General features: G+C 40.3%; 1 protein-coding gene and 1 long non-coding RNA gene across 5 annotated transcripts in view; one reads left to right on the top strand and one right to left on the bottom strand.

Annotated features, from left to right (window-relative positions):
- Positions 1-9,050, top strand: part of UBE2F (ubiquitin conjugating enzyme E2 F (putative)) — a 167,970-nt gene extending 158,920 nt beyond the window's left edge. For all 4 annotated transcript variants that reach the window (XM_075829626.1, XM_075829625.1, XM_075829628.1 and 1 more), the window contains one exon: positions 7,978-9,050. In XM_075829626.1, coding sequence (XP_075685741.1) covers positions 7,978-8,028 — 51 coding nt within the window. In that variant the 3' untranslated portion in view covers positions 8,029-9,050. The remainder of the gene's footprint in view (positions 1-7,977) is intronic.
- Positions 1-19,636, bottom strand: part of LOC142655457 (uncharacterized) — an 88,049-nt gene that overhangs the window by 29,234 nt on the left and 39,179 nt on the right. The window lies entirely within an intron of this gene.

Raw genomic sequence — 19,636 nt, 5'->3', positions numbered from 1 at the left:
ATTGATGCCAGATTAACAGAATTTTTCTTAATTTTGTTTCTTATGAGATTTTAATTCTGCATTATAATGACATTGGCCCATGACCTCTTAGTGCCATGACCCATGAAAATAATGTACAATTAACAAATGCAAGTGACATAAACAGACTGTAATAAGATGTTTGTTATCACAGTAGGGGATAATTAATGTCCGTTTTAATAATTAGGATCATTGACCTCCAGAGCATAGAAATTTGCTATTAAGACTCCGGTTATAATGCGACATAACAAACAGAGATGTAACCGAACAAAACAAAGGATTTTTTTTTCAAGAATTTTTAAGTTTATTTTTAAAAGGTTTTTCACAACATGTAATAATCATAAAAGAGAAGTTAACACAAGATAAGGCTCTGTTCACATCTGCGTTGGGGTCCCATTCTGACATTTCGTCTGAGGTTTCCGTCCGAACAGGACCCTGAGCAGACACAAACGGACACCGACGGAAACCAGAGGTTTCAGTTTACATCACCATTGATTTCAATGGTGACGGAGCCGGTGCCCGTGGTTTCCGTTTGTGTCTGTTGTGCACTGGACTCGTCGTTTTGCTGGAAGCAATAGCGTAGTCGACTACGCTATTGCTTCCGGCAGTTTGTGTCTGCTCAGGGTCCCGTTCTGACGGAAACCTCCGACCGAACGTCAGAATGGGACCCCAGCGCAAATGTGAACGAAGCCTTAATCAATGATATAGGAAACAATCAATGTAATTATTGGTAGGAGTTCGTAATACAGCAAGCTGTCTATAATGCACTCTGAGTAGGAATTATTTTTTTTTTTAAAAACCCTTGTGTTTTCTCAAATTCTTTTACTGTAAATTATAAATTCAAATCCTTGAGGACTGTAAAAAAAACAATTAGAAGCCCTAGGAGTTGCTACATGTGAAGTCTGCTAGCTGCGTGGATGGATGCTATGTATCCTAGCACTGCAGCATGACTCACTAATATATGGGAGGTAGCACTACTATAATATTTATTTTTATGCTGACTCGGCATTACTATTTTAATATCATTAGTAACCCAAAAAGTAATTTTGTATTAATTGTATGTTACAATGTGCTGCTCTTATATGTTGTAATGCAGCCATGTGAGCTAGTTGAAATGATGTTTACAATGTGTTTGGGATCACACGTTAATCTGTCTACTATATGACATGCCAACTTGATTGGTGAGCTGGTGTTACCAAGATTACACTGGTCAACTATCTTCACAATTCACTCGTTCCCAAGGGATCATAACAATAATTGGCTAGTATGAATCTTTAATAGATCAACAATGAAGTGATCGTTGTTCTTGATTGTATCAGTGGCACAATCTGTAAATGTTTATCGTAGCGACATTTACAACAGGTGAGTAGAATCGCAAGGCAACAATGATACTGCCCACGTGACCAGATGAAACGCCTCCCTGCTGACCGAGGATTATTAGGATGGAAATGATCATCCGATCCTTAGGAACGATTGTCGGTGGTTTGAATAATCATTCTATGTGAATGGGCCTTTAGTACTCTATTATTATTGGTACCTATTTATCTCCATATTAACAGATGTATGCTGTATCCCACTTGACAGTTATAGAGCTCTGACGTGAATGTTTAAGCAAATACTTGTATTCCACGTAAAATAACAATCCTGGAGCATCTTTTCATAAAACCTTGTGTTACATTTCTGAATCGCTGGGGTCAATTGACTGATCCGTTCTGATCGATACAACAGGACTAAAAAAATCACTTTGCATTTATGAATTGTTGCTGACTACAACTGTATTCTGGCCATAGACATTTATGACCTATCCATAGAATATGCTATAAATGTGTTTTATATGTGGGGGGTCCAACTTCTGGGAGACCCATCTATTGGGAGAATGGGGCTTACTAGTAAGTAAAGACTAAAACCTCTCCTTCATGGATGTCAGGATTGAAATATTCTTTTAACCCTGCTTGTTGCCCAGATTTAGGCACTGTAAGGGTATGGTCACACAGCAGCGTACGTTACGGCTGAAATCACGGAGCTGTTTTCAGAAGAAAACCGCTCCGGAATTTCAGACGTAATGGCAAGTGCAGGCGCTTTTTGCTGCGTCCATTACGGACGTAATTGGAGCTGTTTTTCCATGGAGTCAATGGAAAACGGCTCCAATTACGTCTCAAGAAGTGACCGGCACTTCTTTGACGCGGGCGTCTTTTTTACGCACCGTGTTTTGACAGCGGCGCGTAAAAAAAAATGACCGTCGGCACAGTACATCGTAAAACCCATTCAAATGAATGGGCAGATGTGTGTCGACGATTTGGAGCCGTATTTTCGGACGTAATTCGCGGCTAAAAAGCCCGAATTACGTCCGTAAATAGGGTGTGTGAACCCAGCCTAAATTCAATTTGTCTAGTAAGGCTGTACTAAAATCTGCGTTGGAGGCAACATTAGGAGCCTCGGTCGCGGATTCCTTTAAGAATACCGGAAAAAATCACAATCGGCGTTATTTTTTCTGGTATAATGACGGGAAAATAATTATATGAACCCCCTTGGAAGCCTATGCGGTCTTTCTGCAGCGTAACAAAAACAAATCCGGCACTGCTGCTATTTTTATTTTCCCCTGACGAAATACGAACGCAGACGCGAACCCCGCATTATGCTGTTTACTTTCATGGGGTAACCTTAAAGCAGTTCTACGATCTGCCACTGACTTAATTTATTTTTACCTCTCTTTTAAGGGGAACCGGTCATGTCAAACTTGCAATCCCATCTGCGGGCAACATGTTATAGAGCAGGAGGAGCTGAGCAGATTGATATATTTTTATTGGAAAAAATTCAAGATAACTTGTATTTTATTGATGTCAATTCCTGCTCTCTGTGGGCTAAGGAGTCCAATGGACGACACTACTCAGTAAATGGCATTTTTGTATGCACACTAATGCAGCAAATGCTGTTAATGTTTGAGACCACCACTGGACTCTTTAGTCCACAGTGAGCAGGGATTTAAAGAGACCGTCCCTTTAAATTTTTTTGATATGTGATAGCCAAGCGATTTTAAGACATTTAGTAATGTATTGCATTACCTTATTTAGACTCCTTTGCCATTTAATCTGCTCCTGAACCACCGCCCCCAGCCACTGCCAGCCTCCCATCAAATCGCTCTTGCCATGCAAAAGCCGTATGCACTCTGTGAAGCTGGTGTATACAGAGTGAGTCTGTGGGGACCGACCTCTCTCCAGCGTGTGCGCTCCCGGCATGTACCCTCTGCTGTTTGAGGAGGTGCATGGGGTACTTTTTGCACAGGTGTAAAAGTCACAGCGTGCTGTTTATATTCTTCTTCCCGGCAAGCACTGAATATGTCTGAGGCAGTATTTCCTCAGGGTAAGTCTTATACAGCGCTACCAGGGGGAATATGATGGTACGGTGGCAGCTCCGCTAATTTATCCCTGTACTTTGACACAGTGATGTCACAGTACGGGGATAATATAATAATAAACCTTTGGTGGCAAAGTGGAGGAGGGGGGTCACATTTGTGGGGCAGGGTTAAAAAAAATAAAAACGCATAGCGGAACCACTGCCGCTATTACCAGCGGCAGCTCCACTATCAATCGTTTTGTTTGGTCGATTTGAATTAAGCACCTGCTTAAATTCAAATGGGCCAATCACAGAAGAGCCGACGCCACTATTGATTTCAAAGATGCCACTAGAAACTTTTTGCTAGAAGCTGCAGAAATGACTTTGCATCGTTTGTTGAGCTGGAATGGAGCATTGCTATGGACAAGAAAAGGTACGAAATGTGGACTGAGAGGCAATATGAGATAGGACTTCCAGGAATACCTGCTGCCCAATTCTGACTTGTTTTTGTTAAAGTGAAAGCTACACTTTTAGATGAATAAATTGTAGGTTATCCTGAAATTTTTCCCCATAAAACTGCAGATCAGTCTGCTCAGTATATAACCTAATGCCTGCAGATTGGAAATCATACTCCCTTTAAGGGGTTGTCCACTTTGGACAATTCCCTAATGTTCAGAAGAGTCAATTGACAGTAAGGTGATCCTCTGCGACCCCAGCAATCAGCTGTAATCTGTGGGGAAACTTGACAGTAAGGCCTTATTCAGACAAACGTAGAACACGTCCGTTTGACGACTGTTAAAACAACGGCCGTCACACGGACTCATGTATTTCAATGGGGCCGTTCACACGGACATTGTTTCAACGGACCGTGTAAAGGGTCCGTTGAAAAATAGAACATGTCCTATTTTCTTCCATTTTCACGGATCCCTCCATAGACCCTAGTCTATGGGGCTACGTGAAAACGGGACCTGAATGTGGGCAACCCGGATGTGAAAAACTGGCATTTTTCACGTCCGAGTTTCCCCACGTTTGTCTATATAAGGCCTAAGTGTTCAGTTTCCCTACAGCACCACCACAGGGGAAATTAAGATTTACACAGTGCTCATTTGCTTATTCAAATAAGGGGCTTGACTGTATATTAACTCAGAATTTCCTAAAAGGGTCCATGAAAATTGGTTTTCCAAACAGGCAACACCTTCCCACACCGTGTAATAGTACAGCTTGCGGAGCATGTAGTTCCTGCACAACGTACTATTATGGCATGGGACATGAGCGGTTGCCCGCGCCATCCGTAGCAGGTGTCCGTTGTAACATACCTAATATGTTACCTAATAGGCTGCCAGTCAGTGTAACATAATGTCTTATTATTGAAAAAATAGTAATAAAAAAAAATTGGTATCTCTGTATCCGTAACTACTATAAAATTAATGCTGTTAGAAAAAAAACGCTTCTTCAAAACAAGCGTTTTTTTTTTGTTCATCATGCTTCCCAAAATGGTACCAGTGAAAACTATAAGTCATCCCGCAAACCGCAAGTCTTCATTACATCAATGGAAATATTTACATCAATGGAAAGAACTAAAATGAAAAATGGCTACGGCGAGAAGGGGTTAAAGCTTTGTAGGAGTGTTAAGGCAGAGGGAATAAAGGGCTGCGGGACGTTTCTCTTGTGTCTGAGACACCCACGCTTTTATGCAAAAATACTAACTTTATTTCCTCTTTAAAAACTGAGGACGTTGGCAGATATTCTTCCTTTTTGATAGTCGTCTTAGGGTGCCCGTACATGTGCATGTTTTGATAAGGTTTTTTTGTGCAGTTTCTGAAGCCAAAACTAAAGTGTGGATCATAAAGAGAGATACTGCTTCTGGTTTTGGCTTCAAAAACGGTGTTCATTATGAGTGTGATTGATTGTTTCAGAAATTATGTGCTTATTTCGAGGCCCCCTCAGTTTCGGAAATACCTCTTGTCTCATTAATTAGCATTCCTCCTTCCATACTCCCCTTTGAGTGTTCCTACAGAACTACCTACATTCAGGCTTGAATCTGCCAATGCTTAGTGTCATTTAGCATCAGCGATTCGTATCCGTAAATATGAAAACAGCAGCAAAATGATTGTCCTCTCTCTTTCCATTTGGGCCAATTAAACCTCTGAGAACCTTAAAAAAAACAGTCCTCTGTATAAGTCAAGCTTCGCCACGGAGTGCAGTCATCAGTCGAGTGCATACATCAGCTCCTGCTACTGGCCTTCCATTCCAGATAAAAAGAAGCCGTAAATAATCCGTCACTAGGACTTCCGAAAGGGACTTTTACCTCTTTGTTCCTTTTATTCATTAGGAACATCAAGGGTTTTGAAAAACATTTTCTAAAAGAGCGCAGCAGGGCTTTGGGTAGAAAATTTATTCTTTGCTGCCAAATGTATCGCCTATTAAGTGTCCGGCCAGTTTCAACCTGTGATCAAGCAATGACACAACTTCATTATATGTCAATGTAATGGCTCCGACAAAGCATGCAAGTCATGTATCTTTGATATTGTGCTGTTTCCACAAGCTACATCCTGAGGTTTTGCTGATGGAAGTCTTGCTATTGCCTTGAAAAATGTGTTCACTGACTGACTGAGCACTTTTGGTCAGAAATTCTATAATACAACCCTTTGAATCCCTCAACTTAAATATGAAAAACATGTTTGGACTTAATGCGAAAGACAGACTTAATTGTAGAAAAACCAAAGTTGTTTGTTCCCAGGCTTTTTAGTAATGCGGCTGCACCACATGGTGCCCTTTGACACACATACCACCTGCAATGAATCTCAGAATTTATCTGCATTGTAAACTGGTGTTCACATTAGGAAATAGTCTATTTTAAAAGGGATTTACAGCAATGTTTGATCAGGGGCGGATCTAGGATTAAAATTGATGGAGGGGATTTTGCCTTATTTGGTCATACCACTCCCTTAACCCCTTAACGACCAGCGTATAGTCTTTTTACGTCGACCGTTAGGGGTAGTTCTGAAGCACCAGCTTTTCACGTCGGCGCTTCAGAAGAAGTTTTCCTGCTAACAGCCTCGGGCTTCAGGGCATCAATCGGAGACCACTAGCAGTGGTCTTCAATCATATTTAACCCCTCAGATGCGGCGCTCAATAGCGAGCGCCGCATCTGAGTGGTTTTAGAGAGAGGGGGCTCCCCATCTCACCCCACCGCATCCCACAATGAAATCCCAGGGTGAAGATGGTTTTTATGACAGCCTGGGGCCCTAATAAAGGCCCCCAGGTCTGCCTTTAGTAAATGCCTGTTAGGCCATGCCAAAATAAAAAAGTTATGGCTCTTCAAATATGGAGACACGAAAACAAATAATTTTGAAAAAAAAAGTGTGAAAGTCGTAAAACACAAAAAAATATATATAAATTTGGTATCGCTGCAATCGTAACAACCCGCTGAATAAAGTTGTTATGTTATTTATACCACACAATAAATTTAAGACACAAAAAAGTTGGGGAATTTGGTTTTTTTCCTATTACCCCACCCAAAAAGTTAATAAAAGTTAATCAATAAATTATAAGTACCCCAAAATATGCTATTAAAAATACTTGTCCCGCAAAAAAACAAGTCCTTCTACAGCTATGTCGACGCAAAAATCAAAAAGTTTTAGCTCTTTGATTGAAAAACTTAAAAAAATTGGTCATTAAGGTTTTAAATACCTTCGGTATTAAGGGGTTAAATATGTAAACCCTGAAGAAAAATAAAAAAGTAACATGGAAACACCTAATTACATAGTCAAGGACAGGCAGCGCTTTTTCAGTCATGGACAACAGTACGCTGCCACTACACAAGCACTATCCTAGCCTATAATACCACCATACAGTGACCATATAGGGGCCAGATACCAGTTATACACTTGACGGTCTGTTGAGTATTATCACAATGCAGACCATATAAGAGAATAAAGTATGGATTAGATGCAGTTAAAGGCGGAATATATAACGATTAGAGGCGATTTAGCTCTCCTGACGTCTTTTTTAGTAAAGACTTGTAGTACCCATGAAACAATTCTGGAGTAAAAACTCGTGGCAAAAATGCAGCGTCTGCTGCAATTTCAGAATCCCAGGGCTTTCGCAAAAATCACTGCAAAACTACTATATTTTTGTTGTGTGCGTCAAAAACCACAGCATGTAAAAATATGCAGAGCTGGGCCCATAGGAGTTTTGCCTCCGGTGGAGGCCCCCTAAGACCCCACCCCTGTCTATAATACGCCCTGAATGATTTTTTATTTCTAGTTTTACTTTTTACCAAATTTAACAGAAATACTTTCCATAGGCTGCAATCCAACAGCTGCAGCTCCAGTTTGACTTATTTAGTTCTCAGCTTAGTGTTCGTTAAAAAATAACTGGCTTACCATAACTTTTAATGAAGCCTCCAGAGATCCCCAGATATCTCAGCATAATGAGCTAGAAGGGATTTACAAGTTGTGGGGGGGGGGGGGGGGGGCAGTAATAACATCGTCATTAACATTTCAGTAATAGTTGTTTTTGGACTGTGGTGATGACCATTTTGCTTCATCCTTCCTGAAGTACCTAACCTCCAGTTCTGTGAATGTTATTTCATGATGTTTCTTTTTTTTTTATTTCTTATAGGAAGAATATCGTAGTAAAGTGGAGGATTACATCAAGCGCTATGCCAGATGATGCCAAGTTTGAAACTCTGGTGGCCTTGTTGAGAGAAGTGGCCTCCGTCTGTAGGGTCTCCAGAGCCATATGGGGGAGGAATCTGGAAACCATTTGACAGGTTTTGTGCCCTCTCCCTGCCAGACTGATACAAAAGTTTACCTCCAGCCCCTACAATATAATGCCATCTCAGCATCCAGCCAGCAGGAGCCTCAAAACTACTACTCTCACTTCTTTACTTTTTTGACGTGTGAATTTTTTATTTTTTTGGAGTGGGGCAATTGTTTTTCTTTTTTTTTTTCTATATTTCAGCAAATCTCTAACAATATATGCAATTCAGTATGGAATCTTACCAGAGATGTGTTGATGTTTATTATAATCAAGCACTCACTAAACGGAAATTTGGATGGGTAGTCCTAAGTTAACCATGGGTTTTTGAGACTTGAAATGTACTATGGAAGATGACCGCATCTGTGGACCTTCTATGGGCCTAAAACCATGATTAGACATAGTCCTATATTTTGCCAGATGCCATTTAATTTTGAGTCGGATGGTTAACTTGGAGGCTTGCTAAATTTCATTCTAAGTTGTGAATTTGTTGTTAATCTTCATGAGATGCAGTACTACAAAATAAATAGTAAACTTGGTAAGTATACTTCTAACTCTTGTATAGCAGATGTGGGGTTTACATCAGTTAATGACGTTTAAGACCACATACTGTACAAGGCTGGAGCTAAACACCAAAACCATGTCGCAGGACTCACTAATAGATAGGCTTCTGTGCCATCATCCCAAAATACATTATTTTTAAGCAATGATTTTATCTGTGTGCTAGCAGAAATCTGGAAAGGAGCAATATGCAGATTCTCTGGCAATGTGCACAGGGATTCACAGATATAACATTGAAAATATATACTTTTTACTGTGATAATGCAACTTTAAATTATTATCTTGTTTAATGGAGCTTGAAAACTCTGTATCCACACCCTGAAAATGTATACAGGGTTATATAAATACACGGATATGCACTTTCTTTGCTCTAACATGGCTGTGTGTTGTGTTTTGTTTTTTTTCTTTGTCGGATTGGGGGTAATTTTTATTAATGGAGACCACCATTGAAGATTAATGGAAATATAATGAAAGATGTTGCTCGGTTTTGGTGAAGATGGCAGCGTATATGGCCAACAATCTGCTTGCTGCATCTGCATATTGAGTTTCTTCTCTTTGTGTAGAGAAGTACAGGGCAATCACAAGGTCTAATAGTAGGAACTGGCTACAGTTATCGAAGAGGTATTCAATCCTCCACTGGGGATAACCCAATAAGGTGTCTGTGGGAAGAGGAGAGAATACTCATAGAAGTTCACAAAAAGCTGATACGAACATTGGTCTAGAGCAGGAGTGCACAACCTTTTCTGGTCCAAGGGCCTCATTGTCCGTTTGTACCACTCCTAAGGGCCGCAATAAAACGTGAAGAGGTATCCCCATCTGGGTCGTTTACGACATATTGACGGTATATGCCACAGATGTCTGGCAGGTTGGGTTTCCATTTTCGCAACTTCGATAAACTACAATAGAGAAAAGTGTGTATGCGTGGCCACATCTTCACTCCAACTAATTCTCTCTGGAATACCTGGCTGGTTCAGTGTCAGCGGGTCCTGAGTGTCTCTGACATACAGGATCCACCTGTAATCCATCGCTTCTAAGTTATGAATTTAGATGTGATGGATGACAGGTGGATCCTGTGTGTCGGAGACACGCAGGACCCGCTTTCACTGAATCCTTCAGTCTCGCGACCTAACGGGAACAGGATTTAGCGAACGATACAGCTGCTCTGTATAGAGAATACAGAGCAGCTGTATCTCAAAATGTAAAAGGTGTAACACTGTAAAAATGAATGCCCCATAACCGTGTCAGCCACACAGTGCCCCCAGTAGTGTTAGCCGCGTAGTGCCCCCATAAACGTGTCAGCCACACAGTGCCGCTATTATGGCTTTGGGGGCAAATGCCCCCGGGCCGCAGGTTGTTCACCCCTGCACTACAGAAATCTCTTGTTATTGTTGGAGATATTATTCAGAACCACTAATCCCAACTAGTTCCACAAGGCTACAGGCTGGCTACACACACTGCAATAATCTCTGCTGGTGTCGGGTCTTTGGTCAGATACAGCTAAGATTGGCCTAGAAGTTCAGTAACTGCATATCTAATGGTTATGGTCTCCACATCAAGAAGCTTTCATTACCAAGGTAAGAAGGTCACAATTGGGCTAATTATATGGTTGTTTTATAAGTGGCAGGACTGCCGTCTTGTACAGTGTTAGTAAAACAAGTTAAAAAAACTCTATGGGATAAGAATTCCCACATCCTAAAGCGTCTCTTTACCCTTTTATGGAAGAAAATGCAGCATTTTTCCATTGGGAAACATTTTTTTGTTGTATTTCACAAGAAGGCACAAACTAACATCACAGGTCTAAGAAAATGTCCATAAATACATGTGAATAGAAGTGGATGATACTGACGAATCAGCATCATCCACTTCTCTTCGTTAACACCCAGCTTCTGGCAGTGCACAGACACAGCGTGTTCTCGAGAGATCACGCTGTGACGTCACTTCCTGCCCCAGGTCCTGCATCGTGTCGTCAGCATCATCCACTTCTATTCACAACGCCCAGCTAGTAAAACAAGTAAAAACGCCCAGATGTACACACACAATACACGCCCACTTGTACTTAACTTTAAACAGTCCCAGTTGTACTTTAGAAAGGCTCATTTGCATAAATATAAAAATGCTCATAACTTGGCCAAAAATGCTCGTTTTTGAAAAAAATAAACGTTCCTGTTATCTACAATGCAGCGCCTATCTGCTGCAATAGGAGATAGGGGTTTGAAAATCTGGTGACAGAGCCTCTTTAATCAAGCATTTTTTACCGTGTTTTTCTGCGCGTGTAACGCGTCAAAATACACGTTCGATGCATGCCGTGTGAACAGGGCCTTACACCATAACATTGTTCCATTTCTATTATAAGTTTTTGCTTCCCACCTAATGGTACATCTGTACAAAATATAATTTTACTATGAACCGGTCTAGTTAGCTCACCTAATAATTGTAAGCAATACTTTGTTTTTTATATTTTTATTGAACATTTTCAAAACAAAATTTTGTCTTTTCAAAACAAAACATAACACGAGTAGGGAAGGAGCTAGGGTAATGGGAGACAGATAAAAACAGTAAAAAAAAAAACCGTAGGCAGCTGGTCTCGAGATAATGGTGGTGCAAAGGCATCAGTATGTCATATCAAGTCATATCCAATGGTGGGGGGAAGGGGGGTCGAGGGGAGGGAAATAATAGAGAGGAGGGGGAGTAAGAAGTGCAAATACCAGTCCCGTTGGTCAAGGAGGGGAATACCTTACTACTTTACCTAGAATAACTACATAACAAGGATGATTGTCAGTCACTCAGACAAATTCATTGAGGGATCCTGATGTAATTGGCGGTCCACGTATCAGGTGGTGTACTGAACGCATGTGTGACGTTTTATTCAGATTCTAAGTGGAAGAATATTAATAAAAGGCTCCCACAAGATGAAAAAAATTTTGACTCGGTTTCTTTATGTAAAGCTGCTTCTATCTAATCTGTACGAAATATATATGACAATTTTGTGAGTAAGATATAATGATGGCGTTTTTGCGATATCCAGTCCTGCAGGATAGATTTACACGCAGCAGCAGAAACCTGGTATAGGAGTTTTTAATCTAAGTTTGTTCTTTGTGAATAAAAATGCCCAAAGATAAGCCCATTAAGGGACCTTGTGTGTCCTCGTATGCTCAAGCGGTCTCTGGTAAATTGTTCCACCTGTCGACAAAAGAATTGCACTTCTTAGGACACAAGCGTACATACTGTGGCACATTTGGTATCTACGAGAAGGAGAAATGTACCCCATATGCGTCATTTTCAAGGTCATATTTCTGTACATAGAAAAATATATGTATTTTTCGGTTATAAGTGCTATCAGGTTTTTGGAGGACAGATTACAGATAGGATTTCCATTCCGAGACTCCCCTATGAGTGTGTGAAATATCTTTGTTGGAGTGCAGGAAATTATAAAAAAAGGGAGATTTAACAGATGGGGGCATACTTTTATTAGTGTATGGAATGTAATGTTTTAAGATATGGATTTCAAAATTACTGTTCTCAATACAGTCACAACTGTTGGCTTGGAGATGGTGGAATATGTTATAAGCAATGGATATTTTTGTTGGGCTTCTAAGAAAGTCAATGTGCGTGTCCAAACAGAAGCCACGACGTCACCAACTGTGATTAGTTTCATAGATTACCATAGGAGGAACGCCCCATGTGGCTTTCCATCCTGGAATTGAGGGTTACCTAAAAATGGTAAGTGTGGAATGAGGATTTATGCCATGTAAACGTCTAGTGTACTGCCAAACGTTAACAGTAGAGAAAAGCAGCGGATTAGTTCTCACTTCTTTCAGTAATAATAACGCCAGATGTTGGGGTGGCAGCAATATTTTATCCATGCCACCTTCAACATTACAGATATGTGGACAAGCAGTAGATATATTACAGCCAATAGTGCACCCCTCTCTCCCCAAACACTTCCTCTACAGTCACATACCTTTAACAACCAGAATCCGGCTGCAGACAATAAATGGAGAACGGCTTCACCACCTCCTGTGCCGCGGCTGCCAACTTCTCCTGAGTCCTGGTGGTCTGAGAAGGCGGGTGAATCCGTGTCTAGCTACTTACTGGCACATTTTAGGTAGGCAAAGGAGGAGTGAACTAGGAGGGGACAGTATCCAGAGAAGAATGGAATCCTCACCCTCTCCTCTTTGGCTTCACCCATCCTCCGATATCCCGGTTGAATCGTTCTGGTCTCTGTTTGCACTGCGCCTGCTTTGAAACCTTAAAAAAACTTTAAAAAATTCACGGACTGAGTTTTTTTTCTGACGGACAGCAGAAATACACCTTGTTTGTGCAGACTATAAATGTATATATAGTTGACATCCATGCATTAGACTCTGAAGATGAAGAGTTCCATTATCTTCGTAAAACCTGCTGTTGTCTGTGGAAGGGAATTTATATTGCTTAATTTGACGACTTCAAATATAATCGTTTTACAAACACTCATATTGCGCACATTTTACTGTTATTATTTTAGTCACACAGATGAGACATGTTCTTAAAAGCACGGTTAACCCGGTAAGAGACCGTAAATAAAAACTTCTTTTGTTCCCTGTGCCGAGACAGTGGTATGGACTGGCCTTGACATTTGTAATAATGATTCAGTGCACCTACATACAATCTCTCCTACTACATATTTCCTTTTGATTGATTATGAGTAGGTTCTAAAGGTTGACACCCGTCTTTTTTTAAGAGTTGAGTCATCTTTATAGTGGGATGTTGGAGCCAAGTCTTTCAAATGTATTTTTATTTTTTTTCCTTTGTCTGTTTCAGACAGTGTTGTTTCACTATGAAAGGCTACATGTGAATTCAGGAGTCAAAATAAGGGGTTTCCTTTGATATGAAGCCGTACAAATCTCGTTTCAACCTCTAGCAGCGAGTTTTATTTTTGAGAAATGATGGGACATTGATTTAGTGCCACGTGATCTTCCTCTGTTCCACTCTCAAGCTTTGCTGGCTCCAATTCTGGATTTGTTTGCTAGTGCTATTTGTGCTGGCTCCAGGTAACTAAGTGCAATGCCAGGAGTCCGTGTACCCGTCCAAATGAAATAGCTTTTTCTGGAACTTGTTTTCCAGGCAGCGATTCCCCAAGCTCAAAAACGGTAATAGTGGCAGCGTGCAGAGATTTAGTAGTTCCTTATACACTGTTCATTGCTCATACTCTGTCATGTAAAAGAGATCTAAAGCAAATTAAACAGAGACTTATAATTAATTATAATCAATATGTTTCTTTTTTAGCTTCTTCTTTAGTACAGTAAAATTCCTTTAATCCGGCAACAATGGAACCAGATAGCAACCGAATGATCAAATATTCTGGCTTATCCGATGGTCATATAAAAATCAATAAGAGCTGGAGAACCTTCAGAAAGATAGGCCAAAATATAAGTTCCGCACCAAATCTCCTACTGTAACTTTGTTTTTTGTTTTTTTATTAGGCTCGGGCTCCACAGCGATATATTGTCTATGTGTTGCGATGTGATCTCATGCAAGATCTTAGTGCAAACCTACATGTGATATGTTGGCCACAATTGTCAGAAGTTACGGGAGGGTGTTTAAATGATTTCCTGCGATAATCGCCAAATAAATTCAACACTTGTCGGATGTTTTGCGACAGCAGACACATGACATGGCATACAATTTGCTGGGCATGAGAGATCATCATACGCGTTTACATGCTGTGGATCCTGGTCTTAGAGCAATGTCCTAATTCTTTACCCCAGCTCAGTCCTCTGCTTCTGGTGTTGAGATACTATGTATTATATTGCATTTCTATGCAAGAAACATGTGCCAGATGATCAGACTTTGTGGATTATCAAATCAGATTTATTTAATATTTCTCTGCAGGAATTTTCTGGTGGAAATCTGCAGGATTCCAGTGAATTTTAAATTCCCTTTTTTAGTAAGTTAGCAGCAGCCTGTGTCTGTAGTCCATTCACTTTATACATCCATAAACAGAAGTCTTTTAGGCCAGCAAAGAAAACAATGTAATTGCCCTCCAGGTTATTATTGTGATATTTCCATTGCGACGAGCTAGTATTTCTGCAGTATTTTAATATATTGTTTTAAATGGCTACAAGCATGTCGTTTCTCTTTACAGAGTGATAATAATGCTCTCTATTTATTAACATCTTAGCAAATATTTGTATCCGGATATGTAAAACTTCTCAGGCAGGAAACATCATGCATCAAAATTCAGATATGTTGTACAGGCCAAGTTGTACATGTTGTTTATACTGTATATGATGTGGAGAACATGGGTAAAGAAAGATCTGCACAATACTATGGTCCAAGTGTCATTAGTTTTTTGTTTTTTTTAATTACAAATATTTTCCATATATTGCTTGCAGTTAACAGATGTTGCATTTAAACTATAACTGATTGAAAATAAGGGAGAGAGAGTTTTTACTGACTTTGCATGGGAAACAATGCTCTGATATGTTTAAAAAAAAAAGTGTGGCAGCTCTATGAGCGAGATGTGTTCATATTGTTTAATTGCATACACAGACGTCTATAAACGTATCTTGTCCTTAATAGCTGTATTTACCTACGTAGCCTTTTTTTCTATTGCTCCAATACTCCTCAAATAAAAAAAAAATTATGAAACTTTGCAAATAATTAAAGTGTAACTAAACGTTTGACAAACTTCTGACATGTCAGAAGCTTTGATTGGTGGGGGTCCAAGCACTGAGACCCCCACCAATTACTAAAACATAGCAGCAGAAGCGCTTGTGTGTGCTATCAGCCGCTTAGTTTTTGTTCGGCCCTTTCCGGAAATCAATGTATCGGAGTACGGGCTCAATAGAAAGTCTATGAACCCATGCACCACTACATCGGCTTTCCGGAAAAAGCCAAACAGAAACGAAGCAGCTGAGCACTCACACGAGCGCTTCTGTCGCTTAGTTTTCTAGATTGGTGGGGGTCTCAGTGCACGGACCCCCACCAATCAAAACTTCTGACATGTCACTATGACATGTCGGAAGTTTATCAAACATTTAGTTACCCTTTAAATATCTCCTATGGTTTTGAGTCTACAGCACCTATGCAGACTTAGGTCACCATGGTAACAGACTACAAAATTGTACTCTCATGTACTACTCACAGTCCTGACCCCTACGCACTATACCCAGTACTGCCCCCTATATTACTCACACATTATTATCACTTGCATATTATACACCATTTTTTTAATTTATTTTTTTACTACACATCCACACCCATGCACCACACGCCACTCCCCTCAAGGCTAGTGGGAGTGGCTATTATTATTTAAAGAGGCTCTGTCACCACATTTTGCAACCCCTATCTGCTATTGCAGCAGATCGGCGCTGCAATGTAGATTACAGTAACGTTTTTATTTTTAAAAAACGAGCATTTTTGGCCAAGTTATGACCATTTTCGTATTTATGCAAATGAGGCTTGCAAAAGTACAACTGGGCGTGTTAAAAAGTAAAAGTACAACTGGGCGTGTATTATGTGCGTACATCGGGGCGTGTTTACTACTTTTACTAGCTGGGCGTTGTGTATAGAAGTGTCATCCATTTCTCTTCACAACGCCCAGCTTCTGGCAGTGCAGCACTGTGACGTCACTCACAGGTCCTGCATCGTGTCGGCACCAGAGGCTACAGATGATTCTGCAGCAGCATCGGCGTTTGCAGGTAAGTCGATGTAGCTACTTACCTGCAAATGCTGATGCTGCTGCAGAATCAAGTGTAGCCTCTGGTGCCGACACGATGCAGGACCTGTGAGTGACGTCACAGTGCTGCACTGCCAGAAGCTGGGCGTTGTGAAGAGAAGTGGATGACACTTCTATACACAACGCCCAGCTAGTAATAGTAGTAAACACGCCCCGATGTACGCACATAATACACGCCCAGTTGTACTTTTACTTTTCAACACGCCCAGTTGTACTTTTGCAAGCCTCATTTGCATAAATACGAAAATGGTCATAACTTGGCCAAAAATGCTCGTTTTTAAAAAATAAAAACGTTACTGTAATCTACATTGCAGCGCCGATCTGCTGCAATAGCAGATAGGGGGTGCAAAATCTGGTGACAGAGCCTCTTTAATGCACCTGATCACTCTCCTTCAGCAGCATTTCTGACCTGTCTGTGTCCTGATGGGAACGGGTTAACCTGCCCATTTTGTAAGTATGGCCTTTTTTGTGTTTTTTGAGACTACAATATTGTACTCTGATTCTGCAGTCATATTGCCATCCATACAGATGTAGCCATCTTTATCTTGACTTTTAACGCATTAAATAGTGTTAAGTAACTTGACTTTTTCAATGGCTTTTGTTGTGTGATATCACGCTGCAGCAAGTTATCAGTTAAGATAAACTTGGCTACATCTGTATGTTCCCTCCTTCATGCTAACATTTTACTAGTGTTTTATTTACATATAGATATATAAGGCCTTTTAAAGAAATACACACATCCATTGTATACAATCAGAAGAAAAAAATTATTTCTTCAACAAGGTCTAAAAAATTGTAGGCGCTAAATTATATTTTGTGGTTGCCAAATTAAAAATCATCATTATGCATTTACACCAGAGTGTGGACTCACCAGCAGGATCATTTGCAGAAGACTTACAGATGTAGCAAAGTTTAACTGGACTATGATAACTTTTTGCAGCGTGATCTCACACAATAATACCTATTGAAAAAGTCAAGTAAAATTTTCTTGCCATTTCTTTAATTTAACGCGTTGAGAGTCAAGTTAACAAATGCTGCATCTGTACTGTATACTGTTGTGCATTGAACTCAATAATAAAGTATACAGTAAGCTCTCATGCTCCCTCTAGTGGCAGCTGCGGGACTCAAGAATTGTATGTTTTACATCTATTTCTATGCAGTAGGGCCACAGGCTAAAAAATAAATTAAAAAAAACAGCACATTGGCTCCTAAGTCTAAAAGTGTAGGGGACAAATTACAATGTTAGTGCCCATCTGGAGCCCTATATTTCATAAACAGTACAAGTACTGTTTAGAATAAATGGTATATAACCAAGTTTACAACACTCAGTATACTTTCTGTGATGCAGCACTATGCTTGCATATGAGTCAGCTTCCCTTTTAGGCCATTGCTTTGCTGCTCTATTATCAACATTTCTTCTAGTACGCAGAACAAAATGTTTTCTACTGGCCACATTAAAAATGCTACTACGGGCCTAAATGGTAAAACTAAAATTAAGGCATGGTACGAGGTCATGCTTACATAGCCTTTCATATGTAGCAATGCCAAATAGTAGCTAAAAGCTTAAACTAGACCACCTAATTGCTGAAATTACTGAATTGTTAGCAGAGTCATAGCTAGGCTTTCCTTTACTGGGGCAAAGTTTGTTAGCTGCCCTAGTCCTGTATCTAAATTCCCTGGCCAAGCCATAGAGACTTGTTGATGCCTTTGTTACCCACGAGTCATGGCACAGATCTGTCCTGCTCGAACAGAATTGCTATTATTGTGAAATGAAAACATGTAGATGCAACAACCGTTTAGCCACAAAGTGGTAGACCTCGTAAACTCAGAGAGCTAGGCCGCCAATTGCTGAAGCGCGTGGCACGTAAAACTTGTCTAGCATCTGTCATCACTCCCTACCGAGTTCTAAACTGCCTCTGCGATAGATATCAGCACAAGAACTGTATGTCAGGTGCTTCATGAAATGGGTTTCCGTGGTCGAGCAGCTGCGCACATGCCTAAGATTGCCATTGGCAATGCCAAGTGTCAGCTGGAGTGGTGTAAAGTATGCCACCACTGGACTCTAGCAGTGGAAACGTGTTTTCTGAAGTGATCAATCACGTTTTCACTATCTGGCAGTCTGATGGACGAATCTGGGTTTAGCAGATGCCTGGAGAACGCTTCCTACCAGAATGTATAATGCCCACTGTAACATTTGGTTGAGGAAAGATAATGGTCTGGGGCTGTTTTTCATTGTTCTTAGCTAGGTCCTTTATTTCCAGTGCAGGGTAATGTAGTAGCATGCAAAGAATAGACAACTGTATGCTTTAAACTTTGTGGCAATAGTTTGGAAAAGCCCCTGTTCCAGCATGACTGTGCACAAAGCAAGGTCCATAACAGAGCCCTGATCTCAACCCCATCGAAACCCTTTAGTAAAAATTGGAAATTAGAATGTGAGCCAGACCTTCTTGTCCAACATCAACGTCTGACCTCACAAATGCTTTTTTTGGCTGAATGGGCCCATTCCCAGAAAGTGGAGGCGGTCATTGCCACAAAAAGGGGCCCAACTCCATATTAACACCCATGGTTTTGAAATGGGATGTCCAACAAACTAATATACTGTATATGTGTGTTGGACCACATACTTTTGGCCAGATAGTGTATATTAAATAATGCATTAGCAGTGAATGTTGGCTCTAAAAGGCGGACATCCACATTAACGCCACAATCCTCAAATGTTTTTAATATATTTAATGATCATGATGTCTCTCTAATATACAGTGGCGTACATAAATCGCATACTACTGCATATACAATAAGACAGCTATGCATTTTGAGGTCTCCACTCCCTCAGATTGTTGACATGTTAGGAGAGAATTACTTCTAGCACAGAGCACCTAAAAGTTTTTGGTTTTTTTTAATAGCTTTTTACATACTTGTGAAATTTCTTATTTCAATGTGATATTCTGCATCATTAAGATAATAGAATCGTTCTTATTTTCTGCCATTTAATGAGAACTTTAACCAGCTTGAATCTTAAAACGCGATAAAAAGCTAGAAGCATTGAAGTCCGATTGAGGCAAGCAAGGCATAAAATCCATTTTATGTTGGAAGCTTAAATGTTTGTGTGTTTTGCGGCAGAGCATCAATAGAAGTGGCCTAGTTCCAGACCTGAGCATTGACCATTCCCAAGAGCACGATTCTTTTGTGGAACTAAACACAGCGAAGTCGTCTTTTTACTACATGTGGTAATGGCACTAA

This window comes from Rhinoderma darwinii, chromosome 6 (assembly GCF_050947455.1).
Source record: "Rhinoderma darwinii isolate aRhiDar2 chromosome 6, aRhiDar2.hap1, whole genome shotgun sequence".
NCBI classification, from domain to species: domain Eukaryota; kingdom Metazoa; phylum Chordata; class Amphibia; order Anura; family Rhinodermatidae; genus Rhinoderma; species Rhinoderma darwinii.
The sequence above is the reverse complement of the archived record's forward strand: the minus strand, read 5'-3'. Positions and strand labels throughout refer to the sequence as shown.